The 24261-nt window shown below is 40.6% G+C and overlaps 1 protein-coding gene across 2 annotated transcripts in view; it reads right to left on the bottom strand.

The window, feature by feature from the left end:
* The window catches only part of LOC102778260 (A disintegrin and metalloproteinase with thrombospondin motifs 2-like), a 137166-nt gene that overhangs the window by 53715 nt on the left and 59190 nt on the right, over positions 1-24261 (bottom strand). For both annotated transcript variants that reach the window (XM_087849273.1, XM_087849270.1), the window contains exon 3: positions 23583-23757. In XM_087849273.1, coding sequence (XP_087705399.1) covers positions 23583-23757 — 175 coding nt within the window. The remainder of the gene's footprint in view (positions 1-23582; positions 23758-24261) is intronic.

A 24261-nucleotide genomic window follows, 5' to 3' on the forward strand; every position in this document is an offset into this window, starting at 1 on the left:
ATATCTTATAATTTAAAGAGTCATGCTGACAGATCTTTCTTTAATACAGCAACATTTCTATGTCATGTAATGCTGATATGTTATGACGATGTAAATATTTTTAAAAAAATGTTATATAATATGTTATATATATACAGTTAAACTTCTTTACTTTGATAGAATGGGGAGTTTCACTGGTCTGGGCTATTTAAGATGAAATTGGGATATATGTGGCTGACAGTGTAAAATGAGTTTGACATCCCTCTTTTAAATGATCAAGGATACATCAATTAAGCCTGTTTGTAGTGGCTGAAGTGGATGTGTATCTCAGTTGTCGAGCAGCACTCTGTCATGCACATTTACATAGCTCGCTCTCGTGTCTCCAAACACACCCTCTCAATTTGGGGATCTATTTAAGCTGGGAAATTTCCTCTCTCCTTCTGACATGTCAGTACTGCAGACCTGAATCCTCATTTCAAACTCTCTGACACTTGAGCATTCACCTGTACGCTCCGGGAGGATGTTTTCTCATCACTCCAGTGATGGTGCCTATAGATGCCAAACTTTAACTAGATTGTGATCCTATAATAAATGAGAGCTGTGTGACTGAAAGTATAAGATAATGTGGTAGATTGCTATTATGATGATGATTTGAAATGTTTTTGCAGACAAATGACTGCGTTTGATTAACAGGCTGTGAAGAATCACTAGAACCACATCAGCAGCTGGGATGATACCGTGCATGAGGTTTGCAGAAAGTTTTGTCAAACTCCTTCTGACGAACAGATTGTGTGATAGCCGAGTGTAAATTTTAAAACATACTCTCGATTCTGTAAATATTTTGTATGGTTAGGTTTCCAGAATGATGTTTCCTCAGGGCTGGGCAGTTGATTGAATTTTATTTTCAATAAAATATAAGCTATCCAAGCTAAAACACTTAGTGTGCCACAGCCCATTTCACAATGATCATCTAGCTTTGCTGTTGTTATAAATCCAGCACAGCCCTTCAGGGCACCGTGCTTTCGCCTGTCCCTAAATGGCCCGACTCTCTCCCTGCCTGGCCCTCGCCTGGTAAGATTAGCTCAAGCCAAGAGAGCAAAAAGAGAGCATTTGATCAGGAATTTTAACTTTAATTTTCACATTTATTAATTTGAGGAAAGTCACATCTGAATCACACACGCACCATATCATAAAGAATTCAAGATGAACTAATTACCTTTCAATCAGCGCGTTAACAGTGATTAAATCAGAAAAAAGCTCAGCGTTATGCGAGCACACGTGCTGGCAGGTGTACAGAAGCTGCTCAGCTGCTGTGTGTTCTCCAGCTTGATTAAATAATGAGAGATTATAATACGCACGCACACAAAAACAACGTTCCCTGTCCTCCCAATCTAGGAACTGGCAGTAAGACCTGTCTCATTCTCCTCGCTCAGCAGAGCAAGTAATACCAACTAATCCTAGACACAGAAAGACACTGTAGGGCTGAGAGCAGGACAGAGAATAAATGATAAAGCTAATGTCATTATTTATAGTTTTTGTACTGAAGCCCTTTCTTCAGCCATTCAAACTTTTAGCCTCAGACCCCAGGATTCTGCAGGCCTGTGGGTTTAAGGAAACGTGTGATTTTTCTGTATGTGTGTGAGTGCTTTGTTACCAGTGCATACCCGGTGTGACACCATGCAAAGAGTCGCAATCCCCAACAGTGTTCATTTAGAAGAGTTCACATTGGCAGCACAGACACGCGCACACGCACACACGCACACACGCACACACGCACAGAGGAAGCTCCCAGGCCTATCCTATCCACTGTGATGTAATGAGATATCTGCTGTTTCCCATTTGAGCCTCTTTATCCTCCACAGAACAGAAACAACTGATGGAGATGGGATGGGGATGGGAGAGGATAGAAACTAAAGTGAACGAAGCAAAATCAGATTCCTCTGCTTCTCTCTTTTCTCTCTCTCTCTGTTTAAGGCAGTAATATGTCTCCATCTATGTCTATAGTATTGTAATGGGTGAGTCTCACTACCCTGCCTGAGGAAATTGCTTTATAGTCCCTCTGCCCTCCTCTATATGTGGACACACACATGCACAAACAGACCCCACACACTCTCATGGCAGTAGCCCCAGTGACACTGCTTAAATATTAATGACCTGATTCTCTCTCATTAATAATAGCTGCAGTGCTGATTACTCTGTGAATACCACTGAGTGTGTGTGTGTGTGTGTGTGTGTGTGTGTGTGTGTGTGTATACACATGGAAGTATGCCTACTCACAGTGCGTGAGCCAAGTATTTGTTCTGCCTGTCACTGGCATATTATACTGTGAATGACTCCAAAATGATCACTGACATTGCATTACTGAGGTAAATTAAATATTATTAAATTACATAACACCGGGGATGTTAAAGGTTAATGCACGATGATAAATCCATTGTAATTTATGTCAGCGTTGGTGTTTGTGTTTTGCAAAGGACAAAAGAGCAGAAGTGTGGCCGGTGGATGCAGGGATAATATGAAGAGACGTGCACAGACACAAGGGAAAGAATTTAACGTGGCGAAGCAACGTGCACACACACACGCACACACAAATAAATACAATTGCAAATGCAAAGACATACAGAAACACTCACACAGACTAGCATTCGCTCAGTTAAGCCATGCATGAGTCGTGTGCGATGCAGCTGGCTTAAGCTAGCTTAGTACCAGACACAACACACTGAGTCACACACACACACACACACACACTAAGGCAAAAGGAAAGCAAGAGTAGACATCAGTATCCAGTGGGTTGTAATGGAGAGCTATCCTATCCTCTGCTAAGAATAGCAAGGGCTAGCCATGAAAAGGAAGAGAAAGTAAGGCTGCAGATAGAAAGGGGAGTGTGACACCAGGAGCTGTGTGTCCTTTAGGATTGATGAGTCAGGGGAATTACAGTGGCACACATGTCAAATAAAAAGAAACCCAAAAATGACATATTCACTAACAAATGATTTGCTTGGAATATGCTGGCTTAAGATAAAATACAACTACAGGCATCGCTTTTGCAAGAAAAGGGCACCGTACTAATGCCTCCGCAGCATGAAGTGCGCGCACACACTCTGTTCGTACTTAAGAGTCTCAAACACCGGAAAAATTCACATTTCTCATTTCCCTGATGAATTACACTGAGCTGTATTTAGACAGGAAGAAAGAAAGTGCTAAACAACAAGAAGAAGGAAGGTACTGTGTGTTTGTTAGGGTTGTAACACAGTAACAGGTCAGCTCAATGTGGGTCTAGATTTAAAGGATCCACATACAGTGTTGTCTCAACAATCCATGTAACAATTGTTTTAGTATCCTGCTCTTCTTCTTCTTTTTTCTCCTGTCCTCCCACTTGACTGACATCTTCCTCACTACCCAGTGCAACCCTAAACCTCCTCCTCCCCCCCCCCAGGCAGAAGTCAGACTTTAACACCCAACCTGCTGCCCACCCACCCCAGGACATTCTGGCCCTGGCTGTCGTTGCCTGCACTGTCTGTCTCTAGCTGATGGAAATCATCTTATTAGAGCTGTGCTAATGTCTGCTCTGGATTCCTGGGACACTCCGGCTGCCCCTATTTTAATTGGCTGCCTCTATTAATATTTCATTCGTTTAAATACAGCACGCCACCTTTCACTCTGCTGCCCGTGACCCCGCTGGTGGCTCCTCGCTATGTCAGACTGGGAATATTGATAAGGGAAAATTGTTTTAACAGTGACACACCACATTATTGCTTTGGATATTTTGTGAGCTGCATAGTTTAAGTTTGCTTTGTGAACGCCTGAGTGAAATTAATTTGTTGTGGAATTGATTTGGAACTGGAATCGATCAGTTATGGCAAAAAGACACAGTAATTGAAGGCGGATGAGAAAGGTTTGTGTAGCTTTCTACTTGATATGTCACAGAACTTCACACACTCGTTAAGTCTTGATTCCCTCGTTAGGGTTTGTAAGAGAGTCGACGTGTCATTTGGAGTCAGCTAATGAAACTACAGAGAAAAGAAATGCTATAAAGAAGGTATCAAAGTTCTTCCAGCTGCTGTTTTCTATCATCCATAATGTCACTATTAAAAAGCACTAAGAGGAGCTGTGGAAATCAAGGCAAAACCTGGAAGACCAAGAAAAGTTTAAAATAAAACTGTGGTTCTGGCAGAATGAAATGTTAAACCCCAGCACAACTGCAAAAGATCTGCAGGACCAGATGAAACTGAAATTTAGTTTTTTTTGGTGAAAAACATTTTATAGGGACACTTTAACAAATTTGGCAATGATCTAAACTGTACTTCAAAATGTATTTATAGGGACATGTTAGACACACAGGCTTTGAGACTGGTCTGCAACCACGTGGCAACAACTGCTCAACAGGAAAAAAGTGTATCCTGTGACTGGTGGTGAGTGATTGCTGGCAGTCGTTGTGAAACTGACTGGTAAAGTCACAGTCACACAGGCCTAGAGATCAGCTAGTGAGTGACCCCCCCGTTAAGGAGCGATTGTGAGGAAAAAGTGTGTTTTCTGCAACTGTTGCCGGTAGTTTGCATTAGAATGTGGACTTATCTGCAAACACTCGCAAACTATTCACCAAGTGTGGAAAAACTGTTCACCTTCAAAGTAAAAGCTGCACATTTTGAAATGTGTTGGTTGCAGCAATACGGCACAGCTTTTATTTTGAAGCCAAACATTTTCTGTGTCCAGTTTGTGTCACACTTTTCAAGTTTCAATGTAAAATAGAGGTGACCATGTTAATAATAAGGAGGTTTTCAGTGCAGTACTTGTATACTTGTATGTATGATTTCACCTGGTAACAGCCACCAGCCTTCAGCAGCCGCTCGCAAACTGGTTGGGGAATATACATTTTTTTCATAGCAACTGTTTGTTTCCAGGGGCTTAGCGACCGGTCTCTAAACACTTCATTGGTGTGACTGAGGTCTTATTTATTTTCCAGTTTTCAGTTTCAGAAGCTACTCAATAAGTATGGTGAGAAGGAATAACTGGAAGATGACATTTTAATTTTATGTGTGCTACAGAACGCAATCTTGCTTAATTTTATTTTTTGCAGAGTAAGCCCAACAAATATCTAAGTGAGACGCATGCTCACTCTGTACTTGCTGAAAAAAATACAGGTGAGCACATTGCTCACTCAGGAATGCACAGATACACACATACGTGCAAGCACAAATGCACAAAGAGCCTGGGGCTACCACCAGGACAGAAGTGCAGCTGGAAGAAGGAAAGGAGGAAACACAACAAGTGGAATAAGTTAGGGTTTGTGACATGAAAAGTGAAGAGAAAGAAGAGAAGAGGTAAAACAAATGAATGTAACTGTTGTTTTAGTTTCACAATCCTTCATCGACTCGTTACATTTAACAATTATTTTCTCAGCTCTGTTGTTTTTCCGGTATTGTGGTTGATATTTTTTGACAACAGCAACTCTGGGCTTCTCTGGCTCTGAATCAGGAATCCTCCACACACCTTCTATAAGGATTAAGTACTCTATCTGTAGAGTGCCAGAGAGTCTGATGTGCATTCCCTGTGTAATTTTGCAGTTTATAGCTAAGCAGGTATTTTCTGCTCGAGGTGAAATTCAGTCAGCAGGGTCTTTACTGTAAATTGAGGTGGTTGCATTATTCACCATATATTTGTTGGTTTGTTTGTTTATAGAAAGAGTTCTAATACATTTATTATATAAAGCCATTCATGGCCCAGAAAATGTCTCATAAATTGTGTCAAACGATGTCACCTGAGTCAGTTTCAAGATGGAAAAAAACAGTCACCCTGTGGTGATAGTTAAGAAAGGAACAGACCTATGTAGAGATGCACCAGACTGGCTCCTTTGGCCCCAAATATTACAGTTTTCAGCTGATTCAGTCTGTGCCAGTTAAAAAAAACACCACACTTCAACAGTGCAATGCAAACTTAATGTCATATCCTGTTATTATCAGTGCAAAAAGTTTGAAAAACTGCTACTAATAACTTTGTTAAAGATTCTGCTGTAATGATTTTGCTTTATTCCAGTGCCATAATGATAAATGATAGTGTTTTTAGTATGAGTATTTAGTATTATTAGTATTAGTATCTAGTATTCTTCTCAAAGAGACACTTGAGAAATCAATACTTAAATCACATAAATCCCACAATCCCATGTTCATTCATTATTTTAGTGTAACATCAGTGTTTTAATTTTATTTGATGCTATTGTAATGTTAGGTGTGTAATATTAGTTCAAGGCTATACTTCGCAGGCTCTAAGCAATCAGCAGCTAATTTAAAAGCAAAACACTTACATTTCGATAGTTAGACACACTGGACCGGGTAAGCAAAAACAGCTGTAATGAATTTCAACTCTTCAACAAAGTACTAAACCAAGTAAAGTTATCAATACCAAACTACTGTCTGCTGTTCTTAGTTCATAAAAGTTCAGTATTTGGAAAAAGCTGAGGATTTCCCACATTACTTGAAGCCTATAAGAGATGGCATTCAAACTTGCCACTGCATTAGATTTTATTTGACAGTCCTAAAAGTGAAAATGCAAGCACAGGTAGGATTATAATGTGACAGCCATGGCAGCAAGGAGTCAGTCCGCACATGTGTGTATGTGAATAATGGCAGCTCCTGCGGCCTTCAACACCCATCTGTCATACGTCAACTAAGCTCTGCACTGCTGCCATCTCAATCAGCTGACATAATGTTCCACACACACACACTCCCCTTTACACGCATTATTTTGACAGCGTGCCACCGTGAGTGTGAGTGGCGAGAGAAACACACACTGTGTCCCCACAGCGTTCCCTGATTAACGAGATGGTTTGTTCTCTTCCTCAGACATCGGCCAATCAGGCACGAGGACACAAATCTCTCCCCACTGGTGATACTGAAGGCCACCGGCCACTATTTATTGGCAATCTCAGCCCTAACTGCCCAGACAGAGAGAGCAACACGCTTGCACAGGCAGACACCACCAACGTGTCTGCCTGTGTGTGTTTTTCATGTGCTCCGAGTCAAATTTGCTACAGGAAATATGATGGCAGGCATATAATAAATATAAGTATTACAACAATGAAATAACAGTTTGAAAAACCCCCCACAAAAAATACACAACAACATACATGGAGGAATCTCCTCATTTTTGTTTGTGTTGGTGTTTGAATAGAGTGCAGGTATTAAAGCTGCAAATCACCACATCAACGCTGTGATTAAAGCAGATTAGGCCATATAATGGTGTTTAATTAGTCCCAAAACTCATGCACATCAAAATCAGGGGCATGCACATGATATGAGCACACACACCAGTATTTGTAAGCATTTGTGTTTTATGTGGATGTGATGTTGCAAGAATGCATGAGGCCAGCATAAGGACAAATGGACCTTCTACACTATGCATTTGCAATTCATTAAAAAAAAGCAATGGTTTATTTGAACTTAACAGTTTCCACAGTGATGGTTAGAGGCTGGCTAACATATTGGCTAATATTAGCTATTTGCTGTTAGCCACTGCACTATGAAATGGCTAACACATTAGCCTAAAACGCAAAAGATCATTGGTTTGAGACCATGGAAAGATACAAATCCCTCAAAGGATGCATCAGGAAACATCCGCGGTGTGGTGACTCCTCCCCCTCACTGCCCAACCGGTCATGGCAGATGGCTGCCCCTCCCTGAGCTTGGTTCTGCCGGAGGTTTCATCCCGTTAAAAGGGAGTTTTTCCTTCCCACTGTCACAAAGTACTTGCTAATAAGTTGTAAAAGTTTTCTTCAGAATACTTATGCTTACAGTATAACTCACCTTGAGATGACTATGGTTGTGATCTGTCCCTATAATGAATAAACATGAATTGAAATTAAATAACTGTGCAACTGAAAGACACTATATGCTGACCAAATATTATCATCATCTATAAAGACCAATAAAGGATAAGTGAAAATTTAACAAATTAAGAAGAGATGAGAGAAACAATGTTTGCAAGTGTTATGAGTTTTTACATTATACAGTTTGGCCACCAGAGGACAAACTTCGCTGTTTTAAAACCGCATTCCACAATAAAGTTAAATTCGATTCAATTCAATTTTATTGATATAGCACCAAATCACAACAACAGTGGCCTCAAGGCGTTTTATATTGTAAGGTAGACCCTACAATAATACATACAGAGAAAAAAAACCCAACAATCATATGACCCCCTATGAGCAAGCACTTTGGCGACAGTGGGAAGGAAAAACTCCCTTTTAACAGGAAGAAACCTCCAGCAGAACCAAGCTCAGTGAGGGGCGGCCATCTGCTGCGACCGGTTGGGGTGAGAGAAGGAAAACAGGATAAAGACATGCTGTGGAAGAGAGAGACAGAGATTAATAACAAGTGTGATCCAGCAGAGAGGTCTATTAACACATAGTGAGTGAGAAAGGTGACTGAAAAGGAAATACTCAATGCATCATGGGAATCCCCCAGCAGTCTACACTAGTGATGGGAATTCCGGCTCTTTTTAGAGAACCGGCTCTTTCGGCTCGGCTCGCTAAAAAGAGACTACTCTTTCAGCTCCCAACCGGCTCTTCAGGTTGTTTTGTTGCTTTAATGAATTTATTATCAACAACAATATACAAAAAGGAATTACTAATGTAAAAAAACATGGTTTTTAATATATGTTTATATATAAATATATATGGTGGCCCCTAGAGACAAAGCACGTACAAACTCCAAACACATTGCTAGCGTTAACTGAACTTCCAAAACAGAGCTACCTAGATCACTTAAATTACACAATTGAAAGCATATGTGTATTGTTTGTGTATTTATACACAAGCATTCATATATATTCAAATAATTTTAAAAAAAAAAGTTCATTTACCTGTTACTACCACACACCAAATCCGGTCGTTGGTACTTCCTGGCTTGTGTAGCCACTAGGTAACAAAGCTCAACACTGCGCCTAGCATCCTGGAGCACTTCTGTTGTGTTTTGGAATTTGCATGTATGTTGGAGTTTGTACGTGCTTCTGTGATTGTACGTGTTTTAGAGTTTGTACGTGCTGCTTTGTCTCTAGGGGCCACTGTAAATATACTTTTATTTATTCACTCCACATAAAATGTAATAAATAAATCATATAATACAAAAACCAACTATTTACATTTCAACTTTTAACTATTTAAATTTTCAGCTTTTTCCTTTTAAACCAATTTAAAGTGAAACAACACAAAACACTGCAAACCACAACACAATTAAATATAAATTAAAATATGAAAACAAAAAGAAGATGCACATTCTCTGTCATATGGGCCTGCATAAATACATTTTCTGAATCCTTTATCATCTGCAACTGAAAGTAGTTGTGTATGATTACTATACCTTTCTAATGTGACGTTGTTGTCCCTGGCTCTATTTTCTCTCCCTTTCCCTCCGCTCTGTTCCTACCTACCGCCCTCCCCCCTCTGCTCAGCGCAAGCACAAGGCTCGCGTGCGGAGTGAAGCGGAAAAAAAGTGCGAGAGAGAGGGTGAGAGAAAGAGAGAGAAAAAACCCCCGCTCCTAATAAGGAGTCGGCTTGCGTTGTTCACTTCAAAGATTTGGCTCTAAGAGCCGTTTCGTTCGCAACCGACACATCACTAGTCGACACCTATTGCAGCATAACTAAGGGAGGATTCAGGGTCACCTGGTCCAGCCCTAACTATATGCTTTAGCGAAAAGGAAAGTTTTAAGCCTGATCTTAAAAGTAGAGATAGTGTCTGTCTCTTGAATCCAAACTGGAAGCTGGTTGATGTAACATCACTGAAAAGTCTTTTAATGACAGGTGAACAGCTAGCTAGCTAGCTAACAACAAAGTAAGAGTAAGTACATGCAATTGAAGTAAAATTAACCAAATAAATAAATAAAAAGTAAAAATCAGCTTGATGTTGAATTATTAGATGAAATATTGCCTTTTTGTTAACCTCTGGGCTTAATTGGAAGGATTATTGGAAGGAAGGATTGGTGCTGTAGAACTTCAGCTAAACATTAGTAATTGCCTTGTTTATCTGTTTTCACAGTAAAAATAACCCATGTAGAGAGGTTGTGACAGTGTCACAGCTTTCGCCAAAGACATATTCCTGTTTTGTTCGCTGAAATCTGAAAACAGCTCCTCATGGCAGTCTTTTTCTTTTTTTTCTTTTCCTGAAAGCACTTGGTGACAGCTTTGTTTGTGAAACATTTAATTGTGTTCCCATCAGTTATTTTAAGAAGATGTTGATTGTTTACAGCCTTTCTTTGTTTAATGGCCCCTAACATCATATCTCAGTGACTAAATTACAGATAATCCTGCCATGAACTTCAGCTTTAGAACCGAGGCAATGTAGCATCTTTGCATCTCTCCTTCACTTCACTTATCTACTCATGATCCTGTTTCTATTTTAAAACCTTTGCAATCTAGTTCAAGTCAAAAAACAATAAACAGCATACGTAAGACATGTACACTGTAAGACAGATCCTAAATATACATAAGTGATAAACTACCAGAGGACTTATTAGAGAGGAAGTCTGCAAGCGACTGCACTCTTGTGATATTGACACCATATCACATGCATAGCGACACAGTGGGAAGAAATGTGGAAGAAGAGCGAGAAGTGAACTTGGCCCAAATTCTGAACTGTCGTGCATGTGAGTCATGCTGAATATTGCATAGTCAGAACTGCTGTGATGGCAAACATGGCTCAAAGTTATTTCGGCACGCAAGCTAGAGGACAATTATTATAAGGGAGGGGGGAGAAGCGGGGAAGGAGTGAGAACGTTAATGAATAGATAAACTGCAAGATTTAAATCTGTAAGAGTTAAATCCGATTTTAAAAATCTTTATTTTGCTTGAAAATTTAATAGCCATCAGATGTATTTATTTTAACTCTGAGTGACATGCTGACTGTATAACACTAAGACTTAAGTAAATAGTAATTAGGTAAATAGGTTTTTAAAAAAAAAAAAAAAAAAAAAAACGCACTCCAATTATATACTCGGCCCCTGAAAGTCACATTCACCTGGCCATTTGCTACCTCAGCTCCATCTCCCCAAAAAACTAAAATCTTGAAGCCTCCCAACCCCAAAAATGAATTCAAATCCATACACTGTTTTCTATTGTCCAGAATGGACACTGCCTTTTGCTCTATGTTACCTGGGATAGACTGTCCTGCAACCCTGAATATAATACAGTAAGAGGTCAGAAAAATGGATGGATGGATTTAAGCTTTTTGGATTTAGTTCAGAAACCCAAAAAAAAAAATTCATTTTAACCACTTGATTTTATTCACTATTTGTCTTTCAAATACAATTTTTCTTTCAATATAGTGTTGTATCCCTTTTGGGGGTCTTTAGAGGTGTGACGGCGCATAAGCTGGAAGGCTAAGAAACAGAAGACAGAGCAAAAGAGAGAGACAGATGGTTGAAAGTCAGGAAGAACATGCTGAGAAACGGCGGTCAAAAGGAGAATGCATGGGTACAGAAAAGTTAGCCATGCTGAATGAGCAGAATAAGCACAGAAAATACATAGAAGCCTAAATAGTGCCAAAAAACTGGGGTTTATCAGACTGCCTGGGAATACTTTCAGAAATCTCCCAGAGTTCTGAGCAATGGCGAAGTCTGGAGAAAGTGAGGGATCACAGGGGGATTGTGGGTAATGCCAAGGAAGCAAACTAACTTTTCTCTGGTGTCAGCACATCTTCTGTGGAGACTGATCTATCTCCCTCTCATTGCTACAGGATGACACACATGGCAAGAGAGGTAGAGTCTACACATAAGCTGCTTTTTGACAACACACACCCATACACACAAGCAAAGAGCGCCACACTCATGACATGCCAGCTCGCTCTGTAATTCTCTCAGTGTGATTGTGACCACAGCTGCAGAGGAGTATTACATAAAAGCAAAGACCTTCAGTAGTTCAACTGACTGCACAAACCACTGCTTTAGTTATGGCCTTTAAACACTCTGCAGTTGGAACAAACTGAAATGTTTTAACAGATCAAACTGACCCTGATATGATTTTTAAAGGTTTTACTTATTGGTTATTATGCAGTTATCATCATTGCTCCTACACAGAAAAGTCTGGATTGTCTGCACAATGAAGTACGTTTGATTTAATGTAATGCCCAATGACAAATGATCTCATTAGTTTTCTTCACCACGACAAGGAGACATTTATCTTGAACATATCTAAGAATGGAAAACAATATGCAGATTCAGTGTTATGTATTTCATGTCCAACTACATAAACGTTTCTTATGACCTCTCCTTTTTGAATTGCCCGAAGAACATTTTTTCTTCTCTTCCTGACGTATAATTTTTCATTCATATGTTTAAAGTAACAAGTCTTCCAGACTTCAAATTAAAGTGGACATCGCAAAATCAATTATTTTGCTTTTCAACAAAATATTATGAAAGTAACAGCATGACTGAATGTGCTTTTTTAAAAACTTTTTTTTCAGCTCACAATGACATCAGAAGAGCATCATAGTACCACCTCCAGCTAGAACAGAACCTAGAACAGAAGCCTAAGACCTCACGAACACACTTTGCATGATATGGGACTGAGACAAGAACATTTGAGACCATTCAAGTAAAAGTTGCACCTTTTAAAATGAGTTACTTTTGACAATAAGGCATTTCAGAAAGCATGAGTTTCCCTTTGAAAGTAAATGTTTTCCATTTCTGGTTTGAACTGGACTTTTTCAAGTGTATTACTACCCAATGTCTTCCATCCAAACTATAGGCAGCTGCAGCACTCTGCTAGCAATGAAAATTTTTTTTGGGATGTGGCACCCTGTTTGCAACCAATTTCACCTTGCGACAACTAGAAACCTCCAGAAACCCTTTTCCGGGGTCGCTGTCCAATTTGTGGGCCTAATCTTAGATGATATTTGGTAACCATGATGCTAGCTAGAAAGGTGCAGCCTCATTCTACAATGGGTGTGGCAAGCAGCAACTCATTCGCATTTAAAGCAAAAGATGCTAGAGCAGACTTAAAAGCTAGGGATGTACAGATATCCTGGAAGTTTTTGTATTATGAGCTGAGATTTCATAATACTTTCAGTAATAATTATAAATACTTTTAGTAATAATTTTACTTTAAAATTCAATAAAGTAAAAAAAAACTTATAAAAAAAAAACAGCTTTATTTAATGGTGACTAATAATGATCATATTAATAAGCAGGAGTTTGTCTACTACTGTATTACTGTAATTGCTCCACACAAGCACATATGATTAAAAGTCAGGGATCAACGGTATATCAACCACAAAATGACCCATCTGGATTTGACGGTCACTCCGGGTCAGTGGGTGCAGTAAACAGAATGACAAAACGGGTATTTTCATCTCCTTCTAAGCTCTAATCGGGCCTTGTTTTCTCCTCCTTCTCTTCATCCTCTCATCTCTACGCACTCGCCGCTTTTGTTCGAGCTAAATCTGAACACATCAGACTAATGCTACGAGACGTATCAGCCGGCTCGGTGGAAGAAAAGACACAGGAAGAAAGGGATGATTGATGATTCCCCTTCCCCTCCCTCATCTTTCTTCATGACATTGAAAAAAAAGGCACTGATTAAAAAAAAAAAAAAAAAACAGAAAAAAAAAAGGAGACTTAAATACTATGTTAACCATCAGCGAGTTTTCCCAGAGTCATAACTGCATGCGTCTATCTTCGATACTTGCATTATAGCCTTTGTGGAATGAACAGGCACAGAGCTGCGCTTTATTCAATTAAAGTCCCTAGGGGGCGCAGCGGCAAATGAACTGCAGCCTAACAAACTCCCACCACTACACATCACCCTGCTAATCAGGCAAAGGCAACAAGGCACACACACTCTGACATTTTCAATCTCGCTGCATTGATATCTGAGCTTTACTGCTATCGTGCAAACAGAAACACACAAACTCAAAAAAATAAAATGCTTAATTTACACAAACAGAAACAGAAACAAAATATGTGGTTTGACTTTATTACCAGTAAAATTAAGAAACTTAGTTGAAGGCAACTACATCAATAACACTAACCTTTCAGCGTTAACATATATCACCATGTGAGTTGGCTGTAATATCAGGTGAAGTACGCACACACACACACACACACACACACACAATAAAGTCTAAAGAACTGTGTATTTTAAATATCACATGCTGCATATCTAAAAAAAAAAAACTAAACAAAAGCACAAACCCCTTCTCTACACACTCACTAATAATTTTGCTTTTGAGGAACATGTTTACTCGTGCTTGTAAGCGCTACACACAGGATGAGGAATCTGCTGTAATAGCGCTGAATGCATCTCTGTCTCCACAGGGATGAAAGCCTCATTCACATGAGAGGCTCCATTAACCTCCGAATCAGCTGCTTCGGTATTACATCCTCTTCACACAAACATTCCTGCATTAACCTACACGGTTTTTCAATGAATGGTTTCTCATCCTGTGCGCCATTATATTGCAATTTGAAGTCCCCGTACACCCACACAGGCACTTTAAGTTATTTTGGCTGATTATAGTTAATCTCACACTTATGCTGGGTTGAACTGCAATGGAAATCAGTAATAAACTTGGAGTAGTTATCCAGGTTATTTGGTTCCAAGCTGCCTTGCCATAACAGATTCAAGTGAATAGAAATTATCCTGGGAGGAACCATAATCAGGAAAAATAACTTTTTATTTATTCAATTTATTTATTTGTACCGGAGCCATGTAGAAGGTTTAACCCTTGGAAACAATGTCAAAATTCTGCCACGGCGCAGAATTTTTAGGAATGGCAGCGGATCCGGCGCTTCTCTGAGGTGTGCCAGATTTAACACAGCGTGTATGTGACTGCGTGTGTATGTGCGTGTTTGCAGCACTGTGACAGTAGTGGGAGGAAGGAAGTCACACACCATCTCATCTTCCTTGAGCGTCTGTCCCTTAGGTTCGCTGGTTATATAACTGATGTTAAGACAGAACGCTGGCCACCTCTAGGGAGGTATGTGGCACGAAACTGTAGTTACACAGTACCTGCTGCCTTGTGCCAGCCCTGTGATGAAGCCTGCACAGGTAGAAATAATGTATCTTATTGTATTAGCCTTGCACACTTTCAGTCCAATTTATTACTTTCGTCAATTAGATCAGTAATATACCACATTTAAATCTGAAGCAATAAATCTATCTTTGTTTTTATTTATTTATTTTGTCTTTAAGTATATTTTATACCTGACTGAGTCTTAACAGCTGTATGATGTAATTGCAATGCCTGAATAAGTTGTAAACATGCTATATAAATACACCAGATGTGGGTATGCGTCCTCAGTAAGGCTTTGCTCTGTCCTTCACACAGTTTCCCACCACAGTAGGAGAGTTTCTGTACAGGCTGTGTTTTTAATATTCAGCGCTGTCTGACTTCCAGCCCTCCTCGTCTGCTTTGTGCTCTTGACGCAATTTCTGTATTTTTAGCATAATAGAGAGGAGATCCCTTTCTTGGACACTCGTTGGATGCTTCAGAAACAGGATGGCGCACGTCTTCTACAATCACAGCTAGAATGTCTATCTCTCTATCTATCTAAATCGAAGCTAAACATTAATCTCTGTGATCTTCTCAATATTGCACTTCATTTACAATTTAACTGACGGTGCTGAAAAAAAAAAACAAAAACCCAAAGAGAACCCTTTTGAAGAAAATCCAGTTAAAAGGCCGCACATTTAACTATGTCGTCGAATTTCACCATCAAGGGCAAGGCTCTGAATATTTGAACACCACACCAGAGGCAGTGCAGAGGCTCAGAAAGGTGCTAATCTTGTCAGAGCACTATGATCACCATGATTATAGTGACACTCTCTCAATCACTAGGCCTGTAATAACGCTCTACCCCTTCATCCCTGTAAGGCTTCCCTTCTCTTCCACCTCACTCACTCTCTCTTTGTCTTGCAGGCAGACAGACACCCACGCACAGACACATGCGCACACATGCACACAAACACACAGACAGACTGTGTGTGCGTGGGTCAGTGCGGCACCGGTGGCTGCAGACTGGAACAGAGGTCGGCCGCACCCTGCTATTATCCCCAGAGACCTGTTCAGTTTAAAGGCAGTGCTGTGGCGCACTGAGTGACAGCTCAATGGAAGGCCCGCTGGGAGCTTACAAGCAGGTGAGGAGTCAGACAAACCAGAGGGAGAACACACACAGAGGGACATAGTGCAGGCACACCGGCAAATACACACCTACACACCGGCAGACACATAAACATCAATGCTCTTAGCTGGCTGTGAGTTAAACAGGCAAGGGATAAAACTGTCAAATGCAGTGGGAAGCACACATACATGCAGGGACACATGACTACACAAACACACACATGCTGAGTATGGTAATAAGGCAGTCATGTTCTTCAGGGATGGAGCCAGTGGCCACAGAGAGAGAGAGAGAGGAAGCAGCTGGCTGTTAAAATACTTCCCCTCCTAGCACTGTAATTTCCTCCCAGAGGCACACCTGGCCAACACTCATTCACACATACGTACTGTATGCGCGTGTGTGCTTTGTGTATGTTTGCGCACAGTGCATGCATGCATGTGTGTTTTCACATCTGCGTATGTGTTTCTTCTTTAGTTCTGCTTGACTGCGCGCGCCTGTGTGTGTGAGTGTGTGTTTGTGCTGTCACTAATGTTCATGGCTGATTCAAAGTGGATCCCTGCTGCCCAATATAACACCCATATTATTATACAGCATTACAAGTTATTACAAACACGAGGCTCATGTTACAGAGGCAGCTATTGGCACAGAATCTGAGACTAGTATCTTTTTTGGAAAAAAAAAAAAAAAAGAAAAGCCTGCAAAACTATTGTTAGAAAATTTGGGTATAAATAAAAAACTCTTATTTCAAGAGAGCTGTAAATGGTTTTCCATTTACAGCTCTCTATATTTATTTTGGACAGCTAGCTTTAGTTTTGCCCCTATTTAAAAACAGTGAGGTTTTTAAATTAATAAGTTTTGCTGCCAACTTTGGGGTTTTCCCTGCTTTAGATGCCCAGCCTTGGAAAATGACTTTGTTTACACAGGTTACATATGGTAAAGGTTCTCCTCTAGAACCGCTTCTTCCAGAGCTAAAAACACCAGCCTTAAGACAAAGGTCAGACAACTCAGTTTCATTCAGCTAAAGCTCAGAGAGCCATTTTATTCAAGGGTGAATGGAAAGACAGTGCTGGAATGGGATTATGTTTCTTCAGGGAACTGGGCCAGATAATGCAAATTGACAGAAGCATCAATCTGCCAGTTAAAAGTGAGATGGGCGATGTTTCGAGGGACCCGATTGTGCAAGTGCAATGTACTGTGTCTGTTAAGCTGTGATTGTAGGAAATTTGTTGTCTGTTAACATGCTGTGATTAGGCAATCAGAACAGTTAGAAATTAATCACTATAAACAGATAGATGCATATGAATATGTAGAATCTGTAGGCAAGGGACACGTTTGGTACTAGATGTTCTGGTTTATTTTGGTAGTTTGAGCAGTTTTGGTTGTGAGCTGGTAGAGAGAGACTAAGGAAGAAAACGGTGGCTGTGGCTCAGGTGGTTGAGTGGGTCGACTATCAGTCAGTAGATCGATCCCTGATTCCTCCGTGTGCTAAAGTATCCTTGGCCAGTTGCCCCAGTTGTGAGAGTGCAGGTACTTCAACTTCCTCCATCAGATCAAAAACAACAATTAAGTTAAGCTGACTTAGGTTGATCCTAAACTGGCCGAAGGTAAGAATGTAAGCGTGAATGGTCTGACATCATTAACCATTTCTGGGTCCAAAGGTTCCCCAAAATGACACAAACACTGAAGCTCGAGAGTTAAGAATTCTCCAAATTCTTACAGCTCCAATAAAATGATCAGTGTGGCTGTTCTCCCAGATGTTGCAATAAAATCTAGCATCCAGGCACCCATAAAAGAGGCTTTACAAGGGTTTAGCAGAGTTAGAAATTAGCAGGAACTTAACTCATTAGTTTCCATCTAAAGGTGCTGACTTGTTTTAAAATAAATAAATACAAAAAATGTACAGCTCTCCTATCACTTTGAACGTAAATAAAGACACAAAACTTAACAACAGGAATGCTTGGAGAGTTTTGAACTTGGGCTAGCTAACGTATAATAATGTGCTATCTGCTATGCTAGCTACAATGTTGCTACCTGCTATGCTAGCTACAATGCTATGCTTAGGCTAATATAAACACAATATAGGAAAGATGTAAAACTAGGGTTACATTTTTCCTTAATAAAAGTTTAGGGTCATCAATGAACAGAGATAAAAACCATCATACAGCAGGAAGAACTGAAATGGAGCAAATCTCACCAGATAACACTGGAGATCATCCCACAACATGAGATTAGTCATAAGTTTCTGCATGGTTTGGATTACGCACTGTGAGAAAGTTGTGGTCCTAGCAAATTATCAACAGTGTTAAGTGTTCAAATATTTGGTGTTTCAGACACCGTCAGCCCTGTGGTTACACGATGAGTTTTTAAGGATTTAGCTTAAAGACATGCTTCACAGGAACGGCTTCTGTTTTTAGGGGCTTGTTTTTATTAAATAAAATAAGACATAAATCATGACAACATGTTAAAAAGACAAAAGCCTTAATGAACTGAGTAATAGCTTGGAGCCAGAGGGTTGGTATGGACTTATACAAGCAGATGGGGAAAAGTTTAAAAATGGGACTTTGGTTGTGTGGAAGTCATTTTTTTTCTCTTCATGCATTTAAAGCTTGTGGTCTGAAACAAAGGGGTTAAAAATGACTCAAGCAAGAGAGAACGTGACCTTCCCAGCATTTCACGTGGCTATTTGGGATTTCCATCAAGAGGCACGCCATAATGCAAAGTGTCTGCTGGGGCCCCGGTTACACGCTGAAGATGAGTTCAGGCCATTTATGAGTTGCGTGTGCTCACATCTCTAAGTGCTTAGTCATGAGTCGCCTCTTAAAACCCTTGCACCATATGACTATCCATGTGTCACACCAGCAGACGGAGAGGTGGGGGCAACAGTGGTGGAGGGGATGCAGTTTAAGGAAATAAAAAAGGAGTAAAGTGAGAGAGTTAGGCAAAGAAAGATATACAGAGAGAGAGCGGGACCCGAGGGAGCCTCCTTCATTTTCTGGATGTGGGAGGCAGACATTAAGCTACAGTGACTAGCACTACTGGCCTCTGTCTGACCCTCTCCAACTTCCTCTTAGCTCAGGCCAAGACTGACACGTCATGGTATCGGCGCTGTGCAACGTGGCGCACACGAACAACACAACAGCACCAATCTAACAACAGCTCACATCAGCCCTGAACGCTAAAGCGGATTAGGGTACAGCACAAAACATACGAGAACACAGAGAATATCACCGCCTGCGGGGTAAAACAAATGCAGGCTTTGTATGCATGTATAAAGCCCCGTGTAGCTGCCACAGCCCTTCGCCCGGTGTCAGCCCACCAGCTAATTGCAGGCATTTCCCCCCAAGGTTGCAGGGAGCTTTTCTGCCTTGAGAACAAAATATCAAGCTTGGGAACAAAATGTCAGGGAAAACACAAGAGCTGCAATGAATTACATTTATATTATGTATATAAGTACAAAATAAAACCAAATGATACCATGCGAACAGAATGTTAGAGCAATGCATCATCTAAAGTACTAGATCCGATGTAATTAAGTAATAATGCAGGATACAGTAACATTAATAAAGAATATTTATGTGAGATTCAGGCACACGTAAAAGAGTTAGTGAAGAGCGTTATGGGGAAAAAGCCCTCCAATAGTCCATCTGTTTGGGCATGTCTCAGCGCCCTGGACAAAACACTGCAGTAGCACTAAAACACATGCTTGCATGCATGCGGCTGGAGGAACACATGCACAGACAGTCCTGCCTCCAAAGACTAAACATTCAACTACAGCCTTATAGGCTGGCCTCTGGAATTTGTCTGGGGCATAAAGTAAGCAAAGCAAAGTCAAAGTCTGTATAAGAGAGCAGACGATTAAGGAAAATTAACTGAACAGAAGGGCACTGACCAAAAACCAGATAAAATGAGATAAAATGAAATTACTGGGGAGGAAGAAATGCCTTATTAAAAGATGGGGCTCTGCCCACTCAGCAGTAAAAAAAAAGAAGAAGAAGACAAATACGGCAATTCTTTGCTTTTTTATTGCCCCAGCAATTAATTGACAAATGTGTCACATTTATAAAAAAGCTCGCTCTCTCCACTTTGGACATTGATTTACACCTTCCTCAGCTTATGGTGTAAGAAAGTGATCAATCTCACTCCTTCTTCATCTCCCTCTCTCTTTCTTGAGCTCCACTATTACCTTGCTAAATATAACTTCCTTCCCTCTGTCTTTAGCCAGGAAATGAGTCCAGCATTCAATATCTGGCTGTGAATTACACAAGCCTGGCATAGGAGATCTTCAGAAATGATTGATCTATTATTAATTAATTTGCTAATGTCCCCGATTGATCTACAGGTGGGGAGTGATTGTCTGGGAAAGAAAATATGAGGGGGATACAAGAGGAAAGTAAAAAAAAAGAAGAAGAAGAAAGAATTGATTTCTTTTTAACCTGAGGAAGGTGGAGAGAAGAAGAATCTGTGTGTAAGATCTATACTGCATTTCTTGTATAGCGCTGAGCGATATGATGCAACAACTGGAAGGTAAACCTTGTGTTTACATAATGTTGTGGTCTAGAATAGCTAGGACAAAAATGATAAAAAGGAAAAAAGAGAGAGAAACAAAGAGAGCGATCCACATCAAATGCTACTGGGAGCAGCACATGCCTGCTCGTCTGTCTGTCTGTCTGTCAGTCTGTCTGTCCGCTTAGCCTTGAAAATCCCAGCACTCAAAGCCAGACGACCACAGAACTCATGCCCACGCCACACACGCACACAGACACAAACGCGCACACACACACACAAACGGGCTCGCACAGTAGCCTGTTCTATCCTACGCTATTGATCTGCACCCCACTCTTCATTAGAAAGAAAGATTCAAAGGCAAGAAGGAGCAGTGAGACGTGTTGTGTGTGCCTATGTGTAAAGCTAAGTGTAAACGTATGATCAAGGGAGTTGTGTAAGCTCTGTGTGGTTGTATATGTGTGTGATTCCATAAAGTTTTTCTTTCTTTCGTTTTTGTAAACCCATATGCATGTGTGTATGTATGTATGTGGATGTACTGCCAGGTATCAGTAACAGTGGGAGCAGATCTGTGTTACTCTAATGCAGTCTGTCCTCACTGGGTGTTCCTATGGAAACTCTCTCTCTCTCTCTCTGTATATTATTAGACATTCTTGAGTCAACTGCTCAGAATAGGAAGACACAGATCTCATCTATTGCAATGCACTCAGTATAAAGTCCTTCGGCTCACACCTGAACTGTGCGGCAGCTTAATTTCCTTGAAATTATTTTCACTTTTGCGATCGTGGGAGATACTGACTCTTGAACTGGTCAGTTTATTAACTTGTAGACATCAGATCAATGAGAGCAACTGGAGGGTCACGTCTACTGACGCGGGCCTGAGGCGTGCAGAGCAATAGCGGCGCACTCTATTTTCTGGTAATTTTTCCATTTTTGTTTGATTAATTCTTTTAGTAATAGCACAAAACAAGAAGGCCTTGTGAAAAAAATACTCGCATACCTCCAAACAAAACAAAAACAAACAAATTTAATACTAGTAGGTTTTTGTAACATGTAACAGACTATTTAGTCCAGTTCTTTTTGCAGTTCCTTTGATTTAGATCAGCTAAACAACAAACAGTATTTCTCACACGACGTTAAAGAAAGAAGCTTTCCCAGCAGATTCTGACAATAATGCATGCTTTACATTTGCTTTAGTCGGTATATGAATGACTAACTATAAACAGGCGCGTTTATTGAACCTTTTTACAATTAAAATAAAGAAATAAATAATCTAAATCAATTTGTATATTTGTTTTAATTTGTTTAGTTTATGTTAGCATATAAGGAGGTTAGGATTATGGCTTGATGATGTAGCCAGGGGTGTTGAACTCCAGGCCTCGAGGGCCGGTGTCCTGCATGTTTTAGATATCACCCTGGGTCAACACACCTGAATCAAGTGATCAGTTCCTTACCAGGCCTCTGGAGAACTTCAAGACATGTTGAGGAGGTAATTTAGCCATTTAAATCAGCTGTGTTGGATCAAGGACACATCTAAAACCTGCAGGACACCGGCCCTCGGGGCCTGGAGTTCGACACCTGTGATGTAGACCTTTCAAAAACTCATGTATCTAAAACCTTCTTTTGAATAGTATTGTATCTGTGGTGTATCTGTGGTTGAGAGCAAACTCAGTAAGATTGGGAAAATGTCAAGCTAGATTCAAGGTCAACAACAACAGAGCACGACACGGCAGTGGAAAGAGTGAAGTTTCCACAACGATCTATGTAAATATGAGTTAACACAAGCTAGTTTACTCCAACTGCAGGTACCAAGCTGGGATCAATGGGAAGGTTGCATCAGTAAAGGTTTTTTAAACCCACCCCCCAAATGAACCATCATCTTTTTGCATTATTTTATTGCTAAATAAGGTTGACCACTCATCAACCTTTAAAAAGAAACCTTTTTGCATCTAAATGTGTTTGAAAATTTTATATGGTTGAAAGTCATTGTCAAACAACATATTAATAGCATTCTTTTGAGTGGTCAAATGACCATAATCAAAGAGCAACATATTGGCAAGGTACACAGACTAGTATTACCAGAATAAACATGTTTATAGCATTTATGTACAGCTATGTGTAAATTATGTTTCTCATGTAATCACAGGGTGATAGTGTTGCACATTGAGCCTCCGGACAGCCAAAGCACCGCAGCTGTGCAGTGTTCAACTCCACCGATTGATGGAGTTCAAACAATTTCAGACTAACTTCCTTCTTCTTTTAGTTGCTGCATTGTCTCGCAATACATTTACATTTATTCAGAATATTCAGAATATTGAGTATTTGACTATATACTCATCTTCCCTTCCTCTAATTCGTGAGCTGACACAACATGGGAAACTTTTATATTTTGCTCGCCAAAATGACATCCATACCTGTTGTTTCAGTTTATTGATTTCATCTGTAGAGTGGAAGATGGAGAAACCGAAGACTTAAGACGCAGCTGTCAATTAGTAAGGGAGCCAAGGCAGAGCATAATTCTGTACAGGAACACAGAGGGTGGTACCTCACCAGTCACACATGTGTGTCTCCATATGTTACTCCTTCCTCACTGGAAAATTAGTGCAGTGACAAGATGTGTTTGAGGGTGTGTAGGTGTAATCTTTTTGACAGTGAGGCACGCTCGCACTGTGACTCACTGTCTTTGCACACAATAGGTTGATATGATTATATAACAAGGTGAGCGTTAGGGAAGACTTTATTTAATGGGAGAACAGCTTGGGTTGTGCTTCAGCATGTATTGTTGAGAACATAACCATGGCACAACTAACACTTGCACGACTTATCCAGGTTTAAAATTTAGTGTGAATGGCCTGCACTTAAGTTGGAAGTCAGTGTTACTGAATAACTTCTACGTGTGGCTAGCTCCGATATAAAAAGAGAGGAGAGTGTAGAGCTGAATCGTGCCTAAAGAGCTTCAAAAGTAGAGGACAGTGCGATGAGAACTAGAGACTAACCTCTGGAGTGGTAGTCGTTCGCTGCGCTGCTGATGGGCACTTTCTTAACGGCTGAAGAGCGATAGACGATGTGTGTCCTTCCTCCTCCCCCCTCCTCCTCCTCTTCTATCACTCCATCGCCCCTCTCGACTGGCTCGATAAAAAACTCCTCTCTCTCTGTCTTGATCATACCGGCCTGAAAAAGAAACATGACTCATTATATCATAGTAATACTTATCAGTCGCTAACATGACACCCAGCTTCTCCTCATCCAATATGTGCCTCCATCCCTCACCTCCCTGATAATTTAAAGAAAGAATCGAAGGAGAAGAGAAGGGGAGAGCGGTGATCCCTCCTGGGGCCCCCGCAGAGGTCCAGAGTGACACCTGGCATCTCAAATGGCCAACACAAGAGCAGGAGATGAGACTGTCCCACTCCCATCCTCCGCTAACACATCCTGTCAGGTAATTCCCCACGTCCCTTGTGCACACACTCACACAACACACATCAGCCTGCATGTGAACAGGGGTGAGGAAGAGGAGGTGGCGGCAAGTAAAGAAGAATACTCACAAAACACACACACACACACACACACACAAAAAGGGGGTTGCGTATACATACATGGGGAAAACAGGCACTGGGAAAATTGCCCGTCACTCTCTGTTATTCCATCTGTCTGTTTAAGACAACTGGTAATTAC

This window comes from Neolamprologus brichardi, chromosome 2 (genome assembly GCF_056152115.1).
Source record: "Neolamprologus brichardi isolate AB-2024 chromosome 2, ASM5615211v1, whole genome shotgun sequence".
Taxonomy (NCBI): domain Eukaryota; kingdom Metazoa; phylum Chordata; class Actinopteri; order Cichliformes; family Cichlidae; genus Neolamprologus; species Neolamprologus brichardi.